The following is an 18,856-nucleotide window of genomic DNA, read 5'->3' on the forward strand; positions in this document are numbered from 1 at the left end:
TCATGACTGAGTTCATTCTTCAGGGTGCCTGAGCCTAAGTTAAGAAACACACAGAATTTGATGCCACTGGCTATGTACTTTTATTTTTCACATGGAATGTCTGATAGTTGCATTTCTACGTCTGATGGGTACAATAGCACTTTCTCAAAGCAAGTACTGATGTGCTTTCTAGTGGATATGAGGGCACTTCCAACTTCCCTGGAGCACTCAGCCCCATGGACAGTGATTTCAGGTAGATTTCTGAGTAGAGCTGCTTGCGACTACTCCTACAGGTGGGTGTTAAAATGAAAATCAGAGGGAAGGAAGGATATGAAATCAGGAAACGCTGGAGTCAATAAACCATCAACCAGTCAAGATGCATACTGCCAGTTATGTGTGGTTCACAGTAGTATCGCCTATTACCAGTCCCATGGTGCCTTGTTAGTAGGTGTGCCTACATGCTACCGTCAGTCTTGCCTCTCTCTCTCCCTTTCCCTGGTTAGTTTCTCCAAAGTATTGATGTCATCTTATAATTCTGACAGGGGCTGAGCAAAGCTAATGGGAGCTATTTGCTCCAGTGCTTTCCCCATTCCCCCAAGTCAATAGAGTTGATCTACCTTAAGATGTTTTGATTTGTTTTGTTTCAAACCTCTTCAAAGCATAATGCAATAGACGTTGACTTTTACATAGCTACTTTTTTTCCACTGAAGTGGAGAATACAAACATGGTGAGAGATTTGTTATCCAAGAAATTTAAAACTTAATCCTACCATGTGTTTCTCAATATAGAAAAGAAGCTTGATGCTGTGTTTAATCTCAGGGATTTCTCAGTAAACACAACTGTACTTTCAGTCACTGAAGATTAGCAAACTCATTAGAGTTTCTGAATCTGTAGGTGTGGCAGAGGGAGGAGTAACATCTTGTCATTTAGAGCGGAGATGTGTTCCAGTTAAACTATTCGTAATTTTAAGTCTTGACTTGTGACATATTCAGTCATGACTTTTGGATTTTCATCCCCTGAAAATCCTCAGTGGATAGAGAGGGAACTTGGAACAACTGCTGAAGCTGTACCATCATGGTGTTGCTTCTGGGACTTTCCAATACAAAGAGCTAATGTTTCCTGAAAGTGCTCTCTGCCCCTCAGTAAGATGCTCTTCTATTACAGGTACTCGTTCTGGCTGCAGAAGTATGTTTACTGTTGAAATTGCATGAGGAACTTACTAACAAGTTATGAATTTGAATGAAATGGATAAAAAGCATTTTAACTGAGTGTGTAAAATATGCAATGCCATAAAAGATGAAGTATTTTTCTAATAAACCTTAAACTTATGTGTAACAAGCTGCTGCTGTTTGGACATGTATGTATGAAACAGGACAGAAATGATGGAGTGAGCTTTGTTTCCCTAGTTCAGAGGACTTGGGAAACCCTTGTTATATCTCTAGACTGTAAATCTAGGATTCTTTTAGTTTTTAAGAACATTCATTCTTTCTGATCACTTCAGAGGTCCCAAAATGGGGGCCGGGTCTGGGGGAGAGGGTGGAATAATTTGGGGAGAGAGACAAGCATTTAACCTGAAGTTCAGTATGCTGCTTCTCTAAGGAGAAAAACATCCTTCCATTTGTCTGACACCTTTTTCCCATGAAAAGTGTTGCGTGGTGTTATGCCCTTCCTCACACTAGAGGCTGCTCTTTTATTTAATATAAATTTATTTGGCTTCAAAATCAAGCTTACTAGCTAGTTGTTGGCACTGAAGACTAGAAGTGATTCCACTTTAATTACAGGCAGACCAGATTTGGTCTTCTGGCACACATCAGTTTGCCATTTGTTGGGCGCTAACCTGTGGAAGTCTCCATTTGTTTTAATGTTTATTTTTTGGCTTGAAGTACAGACTGCCATGCAGGAAGGTGAAAAATTTGCATCTGTGAGCATGATTTTTAAGCTAAAGGTTTAGCAGCTCTGAACCCACATTTACCTCTCCTCCCCAGTCTGGTACCTCAGGGCTGGTTTCATTCCAAGAATGGAGCCAACAGCAAGATAGACAGTCTTGAACATGAATGAGAATTCTAGCCATCTAAGAAAAGATGCTCAGCTGGTTTTGATTTTGCTCTGGGTAGTTCAGAGGGACTTTTTCAGTAGCAGTAGGGGCCAGCATAGATAATCAGCCAAGTGAGCTGTTTCTTATTTAGACAGTCTTACATTTACCATCCGCATCAGTTAGATTTTAAGAGCAACCTACTCCTTTTATGGCAGAGATCTGTGGTAACCTTCTTGCTTGAGTGGTAGTTTTGGTATATTGTGGGAGCAATCAGCAAGGCTGAGCACCAAGTTGTTGTCCCTGCTGCTGGCTGGTATTAATTAGCAAAATTCTACTACTGGCTTAACCAGTCTTGCCTTGTTTTCTTTTTTTATTCTGTGATGACTAAGCCAGTGGCAGACAAATGTGTATGGGAGTAAAGGGAATGCTGTGAAGGACAGTGCCTTCGTTTTTCTTTAATGTCTCACAGCACTTCTCCTTGCATCACTGCAAGACCCTGTAGTGACAATCTGGGGTGTTACTTCAAAGATAGAGTGGTCTACTGTTAAAACAGATTGTTGCTTGGAACTTCTATAACCATAGAATGGCTTGGCTTGGAAGGGACCTTTAAGATCATATAGTTCCAATCCCCCTGCAATATATATTTTTATATGTACACACACACACATACACACAGCAATATATCTAAGCTGTTTGTTCAGCTTGCAGAACAGGCTGCTGAAGTATTAATTCTTCTTGCCATAATGCATGGCCTCCATCCTTTCAGAACTGCCTCCCTTTTCTCCTTCCCACAGGAGAACAGTGAACACATGCATTTCAGTAATCAGCAGGTTGACAGAAAGTGAATTGCAGTGGAATAATGAGGGGAATAGCTCAAGAGATGCCACTGTCTGAAATGTGGATTTATGGTCTAAGATTCATCTGCTGCAAAGTCTGAAAACCTGTATGAAGTTCGGGGTGAGAAGTTCACAGCTGGGGCACTGAAGTGTGAGTGAAGGGTGAGAACTGAGCAGATAACATTAAAGCCTTGCTTGTTCATTGTCTGTGATGTGCTTTCCAGGGCTGGTATAAACTCTAAAAGAGAGATAGATGGAAATTGTGGAGAAGTTGCAGAATACGTAGTGCAGCAGGTTGTGGGGTGGGTTAGGAGCTGTTTTTGGGTTGGAGCTACTGCAACTCACCTTCATCAACCAACAGAGAACTTTCCTCCCGTCTCCCATGACTTGCTCCACTGCAAATCTGCTTCAGCTAAAGCAAAAAGGGTTTTTTTTTGTTTTGTTTTGGTTTGGTTTTTTTTGCTGGGCAGATGCACAAACAAGGCATTTTCCTGTCTAGGGTTCTGGAAATAATGAGTTGCAAAAAGATTTCTTGCTGGAGTCAGCATGATTGCTGGCTGATATGATCTCTGTGTTGACTTTCAAGATAGATAGCCTTCTCTTCATCTTCTTATCCCAGGGTCACCCTTGGTAGAAGCATGCAAAACCTGGATCTCATCTCTGTTCTAGCAGCAGGCAGAGATGCTTCCCATGCAAAGTCAACATGCTAATGCAAATCCCAGCCCAGTTCATCACTGGGACAAGCTGGAGAGAGATTGAATCTAAGTTTCTGGAAGCTAAATATTATAAATGGAGATTTCTGTCTGCCTCTGCAGTTTCTACTTTAAATACACATTATACATGGCATTGCAGTGGAAAATTCGAGTTACACTCTTTGCTAGGGATCTGAAACTGCATTTGTTTGCATGACGGTTAGTCAATCTGACCACTGTGGGTGTGAAATGTGTTTTTTTTGTCCTCTATGCTCTCCCTCCTGCAAACCCAGAGGAATGGTGCTCCTCAGGGGTCAGTACTGGGGCCTCTTCTGTTTAATATCTTTATTGATAAGCTGGACAAAGGGATTGAGTGTACCCTCAGCAAGTTTGCAGATGACACCAAGTTGGGAGGAAGTGTCGATCTGCCTGAGGGTAGGAAGGCCCTTCAGAGGGATCTGGATGGACTGGATCGGTGGCCAATTGTTAGCTTCAAAAAAAGTTGCTTTCCCTCATGCTTATAAACTACCTGTTTTAGCTGACAGCCATCTGAATATGACCCAGCAGTGTGCCCAGGTGGCCAGGAAGGCCAATGGCATCCTGACTTGTATCTGAAATAGTGTCATCAGGGAAGTGATTTTCCCTATGTACTCAGCCCTGGTGCGGCTGCACTTTGAGTGCTGTGTTCAGTTTTGGTCCCCTCACTACACGAAAGACACTGAGGCTCTGGTGCATGATCAGAGAAGGGTGATGAAACTGGTGAGGAGTCTGGAGCACAAGTCTTACGAGGAGCGGCTCAGGGAGCTGGGATTGTTTAATCTGCAGATGAGGAGGCTCAGGGGAGACCTCATTGCACTCTACAGCTACATGAAAGAAGTTTGCAGTGGGGTGAATATCAGCCTCTTTTCTCAGGTGACAGTGATTGGACAAGAGGCAATCGCCCAAAGTTATGCCAGGGGTGGTTCATGCTAGGAACTTCACCTGGCACAACAGCATTAGGAAAACTTTCTTCTCAGAAAGAGTGGTGAGGTATTGGAATGGGCTGTCCAAGGAGATGACAGAGTCACCATACCTGGAGGTGTTCAAAAAACATGTAAATCATAGAACATAGAGTTGCTCAGGTTGAAAAAAGACCTTCAAGATCATCAAGTCCAACCACAACCTAACCATAATACCCCAACTTTAACAACCCTCCACTAAATCATGTCCCTGAGCACCACATCCAAATGGTTTTTAAACACATCCAGGGATGGTGACTCAGCCACCTCCCTGGGAGCCTATTCCAGTGCTTAGCTACCCTTTCTCTAAAGTTTTTCCTGATATCCAACCTAAACCTCCCCTGGTACAAATTGAAGCCATTTCCCCTCATCCTGTCACCAGTGAGAAGAGACCAACCCCACTCTCGCTGCAATCACATTTCAGGTATTTGAAGAGAGCAGTAAGGTCTCCCCTCAGCCTCCTCTTTCCCAGACTGAACAGCCCCAGTTCCCTTAGCTGCTCCTCACAGTGCATGTGCATCACTTAGGGACACAGTTTAGTGTGCATGGTGGTGATGGACTATTGGGCTTGGATGATTTTAGAGGTCTTTTCCAACCTTATTGAGTCTCTTCTGTGATCTGCTAGGTTGGTTCTGTTTTCTAAAGAGGCAAGAGAAGAGGCATACCAAAAGGTTTTCAGCCACTCAGACTAAGCACTCTGTATATAGTGGCAGAAATGTAGATAAGCACAAGACTTTCCATGCTAAACAAGGCCAGAAGGAAGTCCTTGGTGGTGCCAGCAGTGAATAAGTATTTAGTGTGGATGCTTGTCCTGAAATTACAATCTTCTGGTGGGTCAAGGCTCTTGAACCAGAGGCAGGGGCTGGTCTACACAAGGATACAGGAAAGCTATAGTAATGAGAAGTGTCACAGTGCAGCCATGCTTGTAAGCAAGTGACTAAGAAGCCATGGTAGGAGGAAAATGAAGTAAGTACTGCTCTCTAGCTTTATTTAGCACTAACCATCAGAAAGATTTTCTGTTACACACGGGATGCAAGAATTTCTTCAGGAGTTATCATCATTTTATGTATCAGAGAAAACATGGGGGTGGCCTTGTGATAGAACTCCTCTGGCAAAGATGCAGAAGGCCATTAACAGCAGCCAAATTCTGTGCTTTTTGTTGCCAATCCCAGAATTAAAAAGCCTCGAGTTAGCTCCTCTACCTCCCCCAGAAGAACACTAAAGGATTAACCCCTTCAGTTTTGAGGCGTTTATTATGGAAATATGGGACAGAATTTGTCCTGGGTGGCTGTTGCTGTGCTCTGCCAGCTCACAAAGCTGACCAAGAGAGGTCCCTGTGCAGGCCAAGCATCCATGTCAGCATTCTGGATTTAGCCAGAAAAAGACATGAGTTAAAAAACAACGAGGAAAGACTAAATGTTTCAACACTTGATTCCAACCATGACAAAATGTGAGTGCTGATGGTAACATTTCCCAGACCAAATCTGCTCCTGTTCTGAGCCTGCAGAGCTACCACCAGCATCTGTCCCCTTGTCACTGGCCAGGGCACTGCAGCAGATGAGGTGACATCTCAAGCTACAACCTCAAGCAAATAGAGTTGGTCATCCAAGGCCTCACATGTGCTCTGATGAGCCTAAATGGGAAACGATGTGTAAAAGTATTAGTGAGGGATAGTGCAAAGTTCAGTGCTGGGGTCAGCCCTCTGCTTTTAATTAAAGTGAGTGCGAGTTGGGAAAGACAATATCCCATTATTAAGTGGGTAGTGGCTGTCATATTGGATGCAGTTTCTGCATTCAGTTAAAGGAGGCAAATTAGCCTTTAGTGCCAGAAGAAAAACCAAAATGAGAGCCAGTCAGATGGACCAAAATTAAATGTGACACAGGAAGAATTTGTTGTACCCACAAAAACGTTCGGAATATACCCTGGAAAGAAACTTCAAGAAATCCATGGAAATGCTTTGAAGAGGACTGACTCACAATCACTTTGAAGACTAAGTTGGTTATTTACTCTCTGCTTTTGAAAAAGGTTTTAGGATTCACAAACTGTATTTTCCTTTGGATGGGGGAGGGCTAGAATGTCCATCTACTCTTTGCTCTCTCAAATGCTTCCAAGCAAAGCGCTTATCCTCTTCATTTACTCCAGAGATCAGTGATGCTCAGCATCTCACCCTGAGCAATGTTCTTGTGCCCGGTAGTATGAAAAGCAATTACTGGTAATTCTGGGTGGAGACTGTGTTGTCTTGGATGCAGCAGTAGACATGTGAAGATACATCCATGTGGGCATGTAAATCAGGGTCCATGGTCTCTCACATGGGAAAAAGAAACCGGGGAAATGTGAAAAACAAAGTAATTACTGTAATTAAGTGTCCTGTTTTCCCCCACTACTACTAATGGTTTTCAAAAGAGAAAGGTAGGGAAGTGTCATTTTGTTTTATCTTCAGATACTATAGAATGAGCTGCAAACGACTACGCCAACAAATGTGCTGTTTACAGTATGCATATCAGCCTGCCATTCCTTTTGGAGGACTTGGTATAGACCTTAGCAAGCCCCTTACCTCAAGAACAAGTCAGCTAATTATCTTCTGGCCTCAGGGTCTCCCTTTCTAGCAGCCCAAGCTACTACAACATTGAGCATTTGGCTGTAGTTGTTCCCAAGACAAAAATGATTGTCAGTTGGCTTCTTTATGTGCATACAGGAATAAAATCATACAGAAAACAAAAAATACACTATGACAAAACAAAAACAAAAACAAAAACAAAACAAAAAACAAACCCCAAAAGCAAACAAACAAAAAAATCCTAAAAAACCAGTAGCAGTTATGAATAGGAGCATCAAGCACTTCCAAGTTCGTATAAAAATGCAAAGATGTAAAAGATGTGTCAGATCTCTGAATTTATTCTGTTTGGAAGAAGAAGATGTAGAGATTGTTAAATATAGAAGTAATACGGAGTTGTAATGCAGCCTTAACACAGAGAGAGAGGTCCTTAGTGTCGGTGATGCATGTTGGCGTTCAGTTCTTCCTGAGGGCTTTTAGACTCATGAAGTGCCTTTAGGCAGAAGGGTGGGACCTTCATGTTTACTACCACCCTTACTAGCGTTGCCTTTTTATTTTTCTCCAAACTCTTACATTTCACAAAATGTCACAGGAATAAAACAGCCCAGGAATCATTTCAAGTATGAAGTGGTCTCATGCAGCTGCGTAATAAGGACAAGCATCATGAAAAACAAACAAACAATTAATATAATACAAGAACCCCAAATCCATCTCTGCCATGTTCTCTTTCATTGCTCCAAGCTGGCTCCCAGTGGCATGCTGCAGACCCGCTCCCTCCATACCTGGTTACAACACCAGCACCTAATGGTGCACACCAGCAAGACAAGTGCCAGATAAGTGAAAACAAACGTTAGAGGCCTCAGAGCGCCTGCAGGAAGTTATGAATCTGAATTAATAAGCACTGTTAGCCTTACAGGTGCTCTGCCAGTTTTACAGTTGAGGGAAGAGATGGGTTTTATTATTATCATAAGATCAAGTGAAGGAAACTAACAGTGGGGACATGAGGATCGCATCTCAACTGTCTTCTTGGCTCTGTTTTTGGGGCCATGTGAAGGACGTGGAGGATGGAGGATGACTCAAACATCACATGAGAAGAGAGAAAACATCCACATGGTAAAAGGAAACAAGTGTCACACAGCAGCACAAAAAAGCCTGACTTTCTCTCCTGTTCACACTCCCCCTGTGCAAAGAGACAGTCCTGTTTGCTTTAGAGACTTTGTTTCTAGCAAACAGAGAATGCTCGGGAAAACATAGGAAAAATACAGCAGAATTTCCTTTCAAGCACCGAGTGTCTCATGACAAATTTTAATAAAATAATTTACACTTACCTGATATCCACTGTAGCACATGCTTTCTGCTCCTTTCTTCCTGATCTTTTAGTGCTGGGTGTATTAGCACATGATCTAGATCTTTATCTTCAGGGTTCACCTGCTGCTTGCTTCCCACTTGAAGCCAAGTAAGCATGTCAGTAACACGGTGCCTGTTCCCAAAGCAGCCCGTTGGGATTTCACAGAAGGGACAATGGCTACCTCCGTTAAAGACTGAGACACAAAAGCGCATTAAATGCCCTAGGAGGCAAAGATCCGGTTTTCGTTAGGTACTCCACATAACAAGAACTGGGGAAGTGAAGCATAGGAAGCAGGCAGTGCATGCACACAACTCACATGACATTTTTTATAATGCTTTCCGTAATTGTCAGTGAGTCTGGGCAAGATTCAGCTGTTGGAGGGATGGCCCTTCTAAAGGCAGGGCTGCTGGTGCTGATTCTTAACAGCCCCCGTGCCCAAATTCCCCGGCATGATCTTGTCACCTGCTGCCCTCCAGCCATTCCCAGATCCTGGAAACAGATCTCTTGCTAGCACAGAAGTGTCTTAAGCATTTAATCCCTCAAAATGTAGTCAGGGCAGTACACAAGAAGGGCTCTTCCCATCAGGAGGTTTTTAGCCCCACATCATAAGAGGAAGACAATGTGGCTCATTCGTGTTTTCTACCTCATCAAGCTGTGATGCTTAATTTTGCAGAATCCTAGAATGACTTGGGTTGGAGGGGATCTTAAAACTCTTCCTGCTTTAAAGACCAAATGGAGATGCAGAGAAGCAAAGCACATCTCCAAGTCCCAGTACAGGTCCAGCCTTGTGTGTGAATGCAGGGAATATCCTAAGCAGCTTCAGCATGCTCCTTCTGCCCCACTTTCATCCATCCCTAGCTGTGGAGGAGGCAAAAGCAGGGTGTTTTTATTTCCATCCTGTCTTCTCTGCTCTAGGTACAAATGGGATGGTGGGAAGGGGTCTCTGTTAAATCATCTCTGGCCCCACGAGACTCAGACCCTGCCATGTTTAGTTCATTTCTAGCACAAAGAACAGGACTCCCTTCTTTTCTTCCAGAGTGCTTTGGCTATTTGTCTCAACCTGCTCAATCTGGTCTCTTCTCCTCCTTTCCCAGGCTGTTCCCCCTGAGATTCCTACCATGCTAATAAGCCACACCATTCTTAAGGCAATGCCAAGGAGCTGAGTTTTACTGCTATCAGAAAACCACTGGCTATCTATCTATCTCTGCATGCTCTCTATTCCCTTACTATTATGTGCCCGGCATCATTAATAAAACCTTTCTGTGCTCTGTGTTCCTAATTCCCCTTCATGCATATCTCTGGAGAAGCATCCAGAGGGGCACCAAAGCTACCCATACCCTTCATTCAGCAAACCATTGGCAGGAATCATCAGCTGTTTGGAAAACTTTGTTTTGGGTGATGTGAGGGAGCTGGTAGTGAGTACCTCTTTGTGTCTCCCCAACCACATCATCTGCAGGTTAAATGACCATCAGCTTCTTGGCAAGGGGGCAGGGCTAAGAGTTTCTGGCAAGACTGTCATAGAGAACACACACCTTGTGAAACCTTTCCATTGCCTCAGACACAAAAGATAATTCTCCACATGCCTTCAGAGAAGCAACCTCTGATTCCTGCAGGTATCTAGCTGCCAGACATTTTCCTGTTGAGCTATTTTCTTAGTGCAAGAAAGAGAAGGCTGGTAGCTCACAGCCTTTCCTAAAAGTAAGGGGGTTACATTTAGCTGCCATCAAAGCTTGTGTTGAACAAGGGTACAGGCTGAACAACACAAATCTAGTTTTGGAGACACACAATTTCTACAAAGGAAATAAGTTTGCTGCTGTTGTTCTTGTTTCCCTTTTTTGTTTCAAAGTCACTAAGCTCACCAACACGTTCTATATGCATATATAACAAGGAAAGGGGTGTGGGAGCAAGCGCCTGATTTTACATTCTCACCTCTTCCTTGGGGAAGCACCGTCAGTGCTGGTGGATCCAAAAAAAGTCTCATCTTTTATGCTCCTAAGGTGACATTCTTCCTCCTGTCCCCCACCACAACAAAGCTGCAGTGTTTTAGCCTTCCTCTAATATAAAATGAATGGCAGGATTCCAGCACACGTTCTCATCTCCGCCAGTATCTACATGCGCAAGGGAAGACACGATCATGCAAAAGAAATAATTCCTGGACTTCCAAGTGTTCCTTCCCAAACAGGGAATATTTTTTAAATGAAAAACACCTCAGCATCCCTTAATGTATATTAGTGCCCTGTAAAAACAGCCTCAGCAGTTCTGCTATCTATCTATCTATCTCTGGAGCTTTTGGAATTGGCATGGAGAAGACACATGGTAGAGCTGCAGCTGGAACACAACTTACTTGTGTTTCCTGACTACATTCTTCTAAAAGGCATTGTTTTTTCAAGACTCAGCACAAGTGGCTCGGTGATAGGGCTGCTCCTTCTCTTTCTGCTGTCTGTCCATGCTACCTCCCTGTTGCACTGTGGAGAACTACATTCGAGATGCACTCTGATGTATAATTGTATCTGGCAAAGACTAAGATTCAATAAACCTAAAGCATTATGAATGCTATTCAGGCTTCCAGGCTGTTACAGCAACATTGGATCTGTAGAAAGGCAGTCACTGTTGCTTAAAGAAAAAAGAATGCTGGTGAGCCTCCTGCAGCTCCACAGCAACTCACAACCGGAACTTTGAGTGAGCAGCACAGCTCCCACCTGCCCTATCATAACAGCTCATTTTGCAAGATAGAATGAATACAGCACCTTATGGCATGTTATCTGAGAATGTGTGGCAGTGATATGGGGCTGGCCTATGCCTCTGGGTAGAAGAACGGATGATGCAGCGATCTCTATGGAGCCATATCCATATACATTCTAATATATAGCCACATTGTGGTCTCAACTAGAGGTTGGAAGTGGAGTAGGAACTTCTATGCTGAATTTATACATTCAAAACTACTCCCTGCCCAATTACCCGTTACAGTGAGAGGACTGTGATTTGGGTGTTTGCTTTGTTTTACACTGAAAAATAATCTAGTTCTCCTTGCAAACATTTAGATACAGGTTTAAAGACCAGCAGCCTCAAAATAACTTTCATGTATCTCCGGCAATGAGGATCTTCTTGGTAAACTTCTCTAATTTGTATTACCTCATAAACCAACTTAAGTGATGAATAACTAAGACCTTCAGCTTCAAAATGAATCAATCTGCCATGTAGAATAATGGAAATGAACAGAACTGTTTGAAGTCAACTGCGTATTTCACGCAAATGCATCTGTGTTTGCAGAGGCTGCCTACAGCATCAGGGAGCTGAGCGCCTGCTAGCTTTTAGAAGAGCTGAGCAAACACACTGATGGCACTTCACCCTTAGTCACCACTCCTTCAGATGCTGAAATAAAACGAAGCGCACCCCCCTGTTGTGGTTTTTTTTTTTCACTCTTAGTTTTATTATAAAAATCAACATTTCATTTGTTACAACTCGGTTTATAGTAATTATTGGAAAGGATTTTTGTACAAGGTTTATATACACCTCATAAGTAAAGCACTTTATTTTACAAAAAAAAAAAAAAAAAAAAAAAAGTTAGTGAATGAGTGAATAGGGTTGACCAAATGTTGGTCATTATAATATAAATACATCCTTGCAAAGCACCATCTTACCAAAGTTGATGAACAAGAGACACCAGCTGGCTTTAAGACAATGACAAACAGCCATTAAAGCTTACAAAAAGAAAGAAAAAAGAGAACAAGAACAAACAAAACAAAAACAAGATTAAAAGTCTGAAAGCAGCACCAGATCCTTCATTTGCAAACAAGGCTAGTTCAGCTTAAGTCTGGTGGTATCCCCTTTACAAAAGACACTTTCATTTTCCCTGGCTGACTTTCAACTGCCTGGCTTAAGGCTACAGACATTTTAATCGGGACTTCAAAGATGCTCCTTGTTCATCGAGAAGTGGGGAACACGACTGCTCTCCAACAGTTTCATCGTCATAATCCTGCATGCTATTAGGACATTTTTCATACGGACAGTTTTCTTACTCTGCCTTGCACCATTTTGGAGCAGACTGCCCAGTCCCTATAAATACCAGGTTATTATCAACCACTGACCTGCCTTTTATAAATGAAAGAAAATTGCTCATTTGGATCACTATGGCTTTTCATTTTACTCCCTTTAGAAATAAATTTAATGGCTTTGAATAAATGAAATGTTTGGGTTGGACTATATGATCTCCAGAGGTCTCTTACAGCCCCTATGATGCTATGATTCTGTTTCGTAGCCATTTTCAAGCTGTTAGGTCATTCCTGACTTACTTTCAAGGTGCATTTGTCACCTGCCAACTACATTAAAGGTTAATTTGCAAGCAGTAACCCTATCCCAAGACAGCTTAAAAATAACAGCTAAGGAAGCAGTTTCTCAAAAACAATGCTGAAATTATTTGTGCACCCAGTGAGCCAGCTATTTATTGTTGTGTGAATAAGAAGTCATTTGGTTCAGCAGCACGCATGACCAGGGAATTCTGTAGTTCAAGCATTTCCCTCTAGAATGGTGGTAACCAATTCAAGGAGATTTCCAAAGCAGTAAAGAATGGAAATACTCAATAATCAAGAAAGTGGCCTTTTCTTTATCTTAAGACAGACTTAGCTGGTTTAAAGTAGAACGAATGAATCTGTTTTTAAGACTCAAAATCAACTTTCAGAGTCTCATACATAACAAATAGAGAAGCAATACACAAACCAGAGACCAGAGCACCAACGAAATCCATTAACGCAACAAACAGACTTTGTGCATATTCCTTCACTTGCAGTGGGTAGTGTCGCCTGTTATATCAAGCAGTTTGGGTGAATTTTTCTTCAGTTATTACAACAGATTAGTTTTTATATACTTAGAACAGAAGAGACTTCGCTCATCTGCAAAATGGACGCCAGAATTAACACAACGGCATCAACTGAAGTGCTTCTTCTCCTGCCTTGCATGACAGAGCACTAATTATTCAGGTTTAAGTAGCAAATAGTCTGCTGTCTATCCTGTAACCTAGACAAAAGAAGTCTGCTTTACAGGAGACAGCAAGACAGTACCCAGCATTAGCACTCCCAAAGACAGCCAGGCCAAATGTGCCAATGTGGGTGTGTGAATATGTATATATACACGAGAAAATTATCAGCTTTGGGTAAACACACATTGTCAAATACATGTGTACCTGCATATATGTAAATATATATATACTTGCACATGTTCATGTGTTTATGTTATAGTAGTAATTTGGAATTTGCAATACTGAAAGTTACAACTCACAGCAAAATGAATCCTTTGATTATAAACTGGCTCATTTGCATGTTTTGCATTACTATGAATATTCCATTTAATGTAAACATGAGTTGCATGAATGCAAGGAAAACATTCTTTATTTCATGTTTTTTGCATGTTCTGTTTACCCTATTTAAGTTCTTTTCAAATAAAAATCTTGGTATCTGGAACCAGTGGAAAAATGATGAGTCTTCCTTAGGAAGACACACAGCATCAGATGGCAGGCATCATTTTAAAAGGCAATATTAGATTTCACTTATATTGCCATTTAAATACAACTGACACGTGTGCATTACCTACAGCCCTAACACCTCGGTCAATTTGAGAAGCAGAAGAAATCATGAGCATGATTGAGAGACAATTAGTCATGACTGGCTCAGTGGCAGAAAGGAATGGAGAGGTCTGTCAGTTCCAATATTCAAGCAGTCTATGGTTTGTGCACAGTGATTAAGTCAGGTGCATATAAAAGCTGCAGCAATGCTTTTGTAATTTGGACAGCTAGCCAAGAGGATTTCCACAGCTTATCGATTCATTCTAAATTTTACTCTAGATTTACTGGGAAAATACACATACATGCAAAGGCAGATCATGGTTTCTCAATACATACATTCTTTGGATAATCTAACAAGCAAGTCTGCTCCTTATGCTGGTCATTTTCAGTGGAAAAAACATAGTCTGACCACTTCCCTGCTCTTCACATCCATAGACAGATCACTCAAAATATCTGATGTACAAAGTGAGACGTAGACTTGATCAAATTCCAAACTAAATTACACAATCACCCTGCTGATTTCAGCTGAAGTACATATGGATGAAAACCAGCAGAGAACTCAGGCAGCACAGTTCACATGAAGAGAACTTTCATCATAATTAACACATTTATGAATGTACTGCCGGGAAATTCCCTCAAAAAGTAACTTCAGTAAAGCAACTGCACCAGAAAGAGGATACCATTCCTTAAGCTTAACTACCTTAGGAGATTTTCAAACAGAAATCGGCATGCTGAAAAGGGTATTTTGCAAGAAGAGACCATTGCCATCGCAGTACAAGCACTTGGACTGAGATATAACAATGCAATATTCTTCTGAGTTCATCAGTGCGAGTTTCCACATGTGAACCCCACATGGAATGCTGCACATGACAAAATGTAAACAACAGAGAAGGTTCTATTCTCATCGGCATGCCAGCCTCAACATCCACCCCAGCACACCTGCCCTCCCCCCCTTCATATAAATGTCTTTGAGTTCCCTTATAGTTTACAATACCTTCCACATCAGTCCTGTTGGAAAACACAAACAAGCTTCTTCAACAACAAGGAAGAGCCTAAAGAACAGCTGTCACAATTTCCAGATACCTAGAACGAAGCTGAGCAAGCTCTTAGCACACCAGATCTAGAGATCAATTGTAGTAGCCTGGGGTCCAACCAGGTTATTTAATGTTTTCTAGGTATCTTTTACTGTGAGAAAAATTCTTTGTTACAGCCGGGATTCCAAAAGGCATGGTTTTTCTCAGAGCTGAAATTAAACAAAGCTCCAGTACCCAAGACGAGTGGCAGAATTATTTGTCACTAATGGTGTCAACAGTATGAATCAAAGCCTATGCCACATTTTTAGATTATTTTGCTTAGTTGAAACTGATGGGAAACAGACAACAGAGAGCAATACAAGCCAAACAGGACCTCTGAGTGGTTACTCCATCCATATTAAGCCCAAAAGACTCAGAAGGTGCAAGCCTTTGTTTTGAGAGAAAAGAATCGGAGGTCAAACCTTTGAAGGCATCAGCACCTTCAACACGGATTTAACATTGACAGAAGGTGCAAATGCATAATGCCATCTAGAATCAGGTATACTGTGAGCTCTGCTACAGTCAAAGCAAATTCAGAACACAGCACTGGAGTAAGAGAGGAAATCATAATATCCTAGGTTGACCCTCAACCTACACAAACAATGCTTTCACTTGATTATATACTATCCCTTTCGAAATCACCATGGTGAGGCTAAAGGGAGAAGGGGCTAAATAAGGTAATATACAAAAATAGAGATGTGAATAAAAAATTGTTTGGTTAAGAATATCTTAATTTGATACTCACAGCGGTTAATACTAAAGCATTAAACTCACACCACACAAAAGAGGAGGTATGTCAAAATCATACTGAGAAAATTGGCTTTGCCTAACACAAATCATGAGCAGTTAATACAGCAAAGGAACTCCTTCCAATGATCAAAACATTTATTTCTTATGGACAGTTGCTCCACTGAAAGTTAAATGCTTCCTTACTAGGAAAAAATAATATATATATATTATATATATCTGATTCGCGTACTGTGGTATCAATATACATTGAATGTACTGCAAGGATATATTATTCATTTACAGTAAAACTAACAATCCATGGTTAAATTTATAGTTTATAAATACACTGTCTCTATTATATGTGGTAAAAAAATATTTGACATTTTGTGGGCACTAGGTCAAAATAAGTTTTTCTTCTTTTCAGGGACTAAAAATCATTCAGGTATGTGCATATTACCCTTGTCAATCATGTGAAAATCACACTGACCTGGTGCAAAACAGAATCGTCATGTTGGCAAAATTAATGAAGTAATGTATAGCATGACACTCATTGCACGACAAGGCTAATGGGGGGGAGGGGGGAAAATTTACAGCAGCCCAGTTCTAGCAGTACTTTAAATAAGGATAATATGATTTAAAGTGACATGGGAGGGAAGAAAGGATGTAGAAGAGATGAGAAAGGCTAAACAGTATTAACAAACCAATCTTCAAAATATACCTAACAAAAACCAATGAAATTCCAGAAGCAAGGAGAGAGCTCAAAATGCTCAAGTTTGGTGTATGCATTGAAGAAAAACAAAGGTGTTGCTCTATTAAAAAAGTGTGTGATTATTCTTCTGGATTCACTGCTACGATTGCTGTATTCCTGTAGAAAACAAAGCCCTTTGTATAAGGTTATTGTCTGTCCTGACTGTGTTTTCAAGTTTAGCTTAGTTGCTGGCCCTCTGTAGCTAATATAGAGGTTATTTGGCTACTTCCAAGTATCTATGGTATGCTGCTCTGAGACGGACTTCTTTATTATTAATTACTTTAAATATTTTTGGTATTGACAAACCCCACATCTCACCTCGCTGGACAAGTGACACATACCTGGTCCTTCCATTTCGCTATGTGCTCAGTCACTTCACTGGATTAAGGCAAGTTTTTGAGTTCAATTTGCAAAAATAAAAAACTTTTTGTACAAATGTCTGGGTTCTTTTATACAAAATTCTTTTCTTATGGCACAAGCAGCAGTTGCTGTTTAAGAAAATATATAAATATCCTTTTTTTTTCTTCTTCTGTACAAATATGTCCAGTATTCCTCCACCCAACTTAATAACATTTAACTGTACACTGTCCTACCTCATCCCTTGCCAAGAACTCCCCCCTCCCTGGTAGAACACTTTGTATTTACACTTCCATGGCAGAGGCAGATAATGGAGGGGGGGCTGCCCCTCATGAGGAGTCTGTGCAGGGGGACGGCGGCGGTGGGTAGAGGTGGTGAGAGTAACTCCGCTCTGTGTATGGGGAAGGGGGGCAGCTCTCGTAGTTCTCCTCCGCTGACAGGTATTGGCTGCGTGGGGTCGGAGGCGGTGGGACGGGCTCTGAGTCATAGTTCAAGTCACTGGTGTAGCCCTTGGCCATTGTGGCCGTGACCCTTCGGCTTGGGGCATAGTCACTGTCACAGACGTCCGTGCTACAGGGTGTTGTGGGAGGTGCAAAGTGGCGGTAGCTGTAAGGCCTGTAGCTGTAGTAGGGAGATTTTTTTGTGAAAAGTGTCAGAATATAGAAAGACTAAACATTTTGGGTGATGCATCCCTGAACAAGAGGGGGGCGAGTAAGTCAAGGTGGAAAGAGGCAGGGGTCAACCTCCCTGTCGCAGATCCACAGTATCACACACCTCTCTGGCACAGCAGACTTGTTAACTCACCTGGAGAAAGCCCACCTCTGCAGAGCATCAGTCAAGTTACAGTAATCAATGAACAAAATAGCACTTAGTAATTACATACAGGCAATAGGTTTCCTAAGCTGAGGTAGAAAACACTGCTGCTAAGAAGGGCACTATGGGAAAAAACAACGTGTTGCAAACTTAGAGAATATATTCTAGTATACATAGATAGAATAATTCCCAACTTGAACTAACTTTTAAGTCAAGAGAGAGACCAAAAATCAACTGGCACCTTTGTAGCACTCAGGAAAATCACTAGGACAAACACTAACATTATCAAACATTTTAAAAAATGAACCCAAAATCATTTAAAGAAACCTATTTTCTGTTTCTTGGGGAGACCTCATTTCAGTCTGAGATTTTACAAGGACTGACAGGACAACGGGAAATGGCTGTATCTAAAAAAGGGGAAATTAGGAGAATATTCTACACTCATCGGATGATGAGACTCAGGAACAGGCTGCCCAGAGATGATGTGGATGTCTCATCACTGAAGGCATTCAAGGCCAGGTTGGTAGGGCTCTGGACAACATGACTGAGTGGTGGCAATCCTGCCCATTGAACTAAATGGGCTTTAAGTTTTCTTCCAGCCTAAGTCACTCTATGGTAATATAAAAGAAAAAGTGGAAAGGGAGGTGATTGTTAACTACAATTGCCAGCATCAAAATCCATAGCTGGTAACAGGTGAGGATGCAGCTCCTCTCACATTGTTAGGAAAGATCAGAAGTGGCAAAACTTTTGGGGAGCACTCTGAAAACATTCAAGTCTACACTATATCTCTATAGGATTTAAAATACAAAACATCACACCAGCTGACCAGTGATCATGGATTTATGTCATTATTAAATTACAAATCATTTTAAAGGATTTTTCGTATGTCTGCAAGGGACCATTATAGACATATAAACCTTCTGCACAACAAAGGTCATATTTTCTGATAATGGAGAAGAGATGCCTCTCCAACCCCAGAGACCTCATTATACAAAAAACCCCAAAGGCTCTGTGCTAGGGAGGCATTTCTTTCAGGAGACAAATACAATCTCAATTCTCATCCACTAGATCTACTAGAGATTCAAGAGGGGAATCTTTACACTCTTGGGTAGTGGGTCTCTTCCTCTTTTTTTTTTT

General features: G+C 41.6%; 1 protein-coding gene across 5 annotated transcripts in view; it reads right to left on the reverse strand.

Annotated features, from left to right (window-relative positions):
• Positions 1-11,865: 11,865 nt before the first annotated feature.
• LRP6 (LDL receptor related protein 6) overlaps positions 11,866-18,856 on the reverse strand; it is a 133,257-nt gene continuing 126,266 nt past the window's right edge. For all 5 annotated transcript variants that reach the window (XM_072333894.1, XM_072333893.1, XM_072333914.1 and 2 more), the window contains one exon: positions 11,866-17,527. In XM_072333894.1, coding sequence (XP_072189995.1) covers positions 17,236-17,527 — 292 coding nt within the window. In that variant the 3' untranslated portion in view covers positions 11,866-17,235. The remainder of the gene's footprint in view (positions 17,528-18,856) is intronic.

This window comes from Excalfactoria chinensis, chromosome 1 (genome assembly GCF_039878825.1).
Source record: "Excalfactoria chinensis isolate bCotChi1 chromosome 1, bCotChi1.hap2, whole genome shotgun sequence".
NCBI lineage: Eukaryota > Metazoa > Chordata > Aves > Galliformes > Phasianidae > Excalfactoria > Excalfactoria chinensis.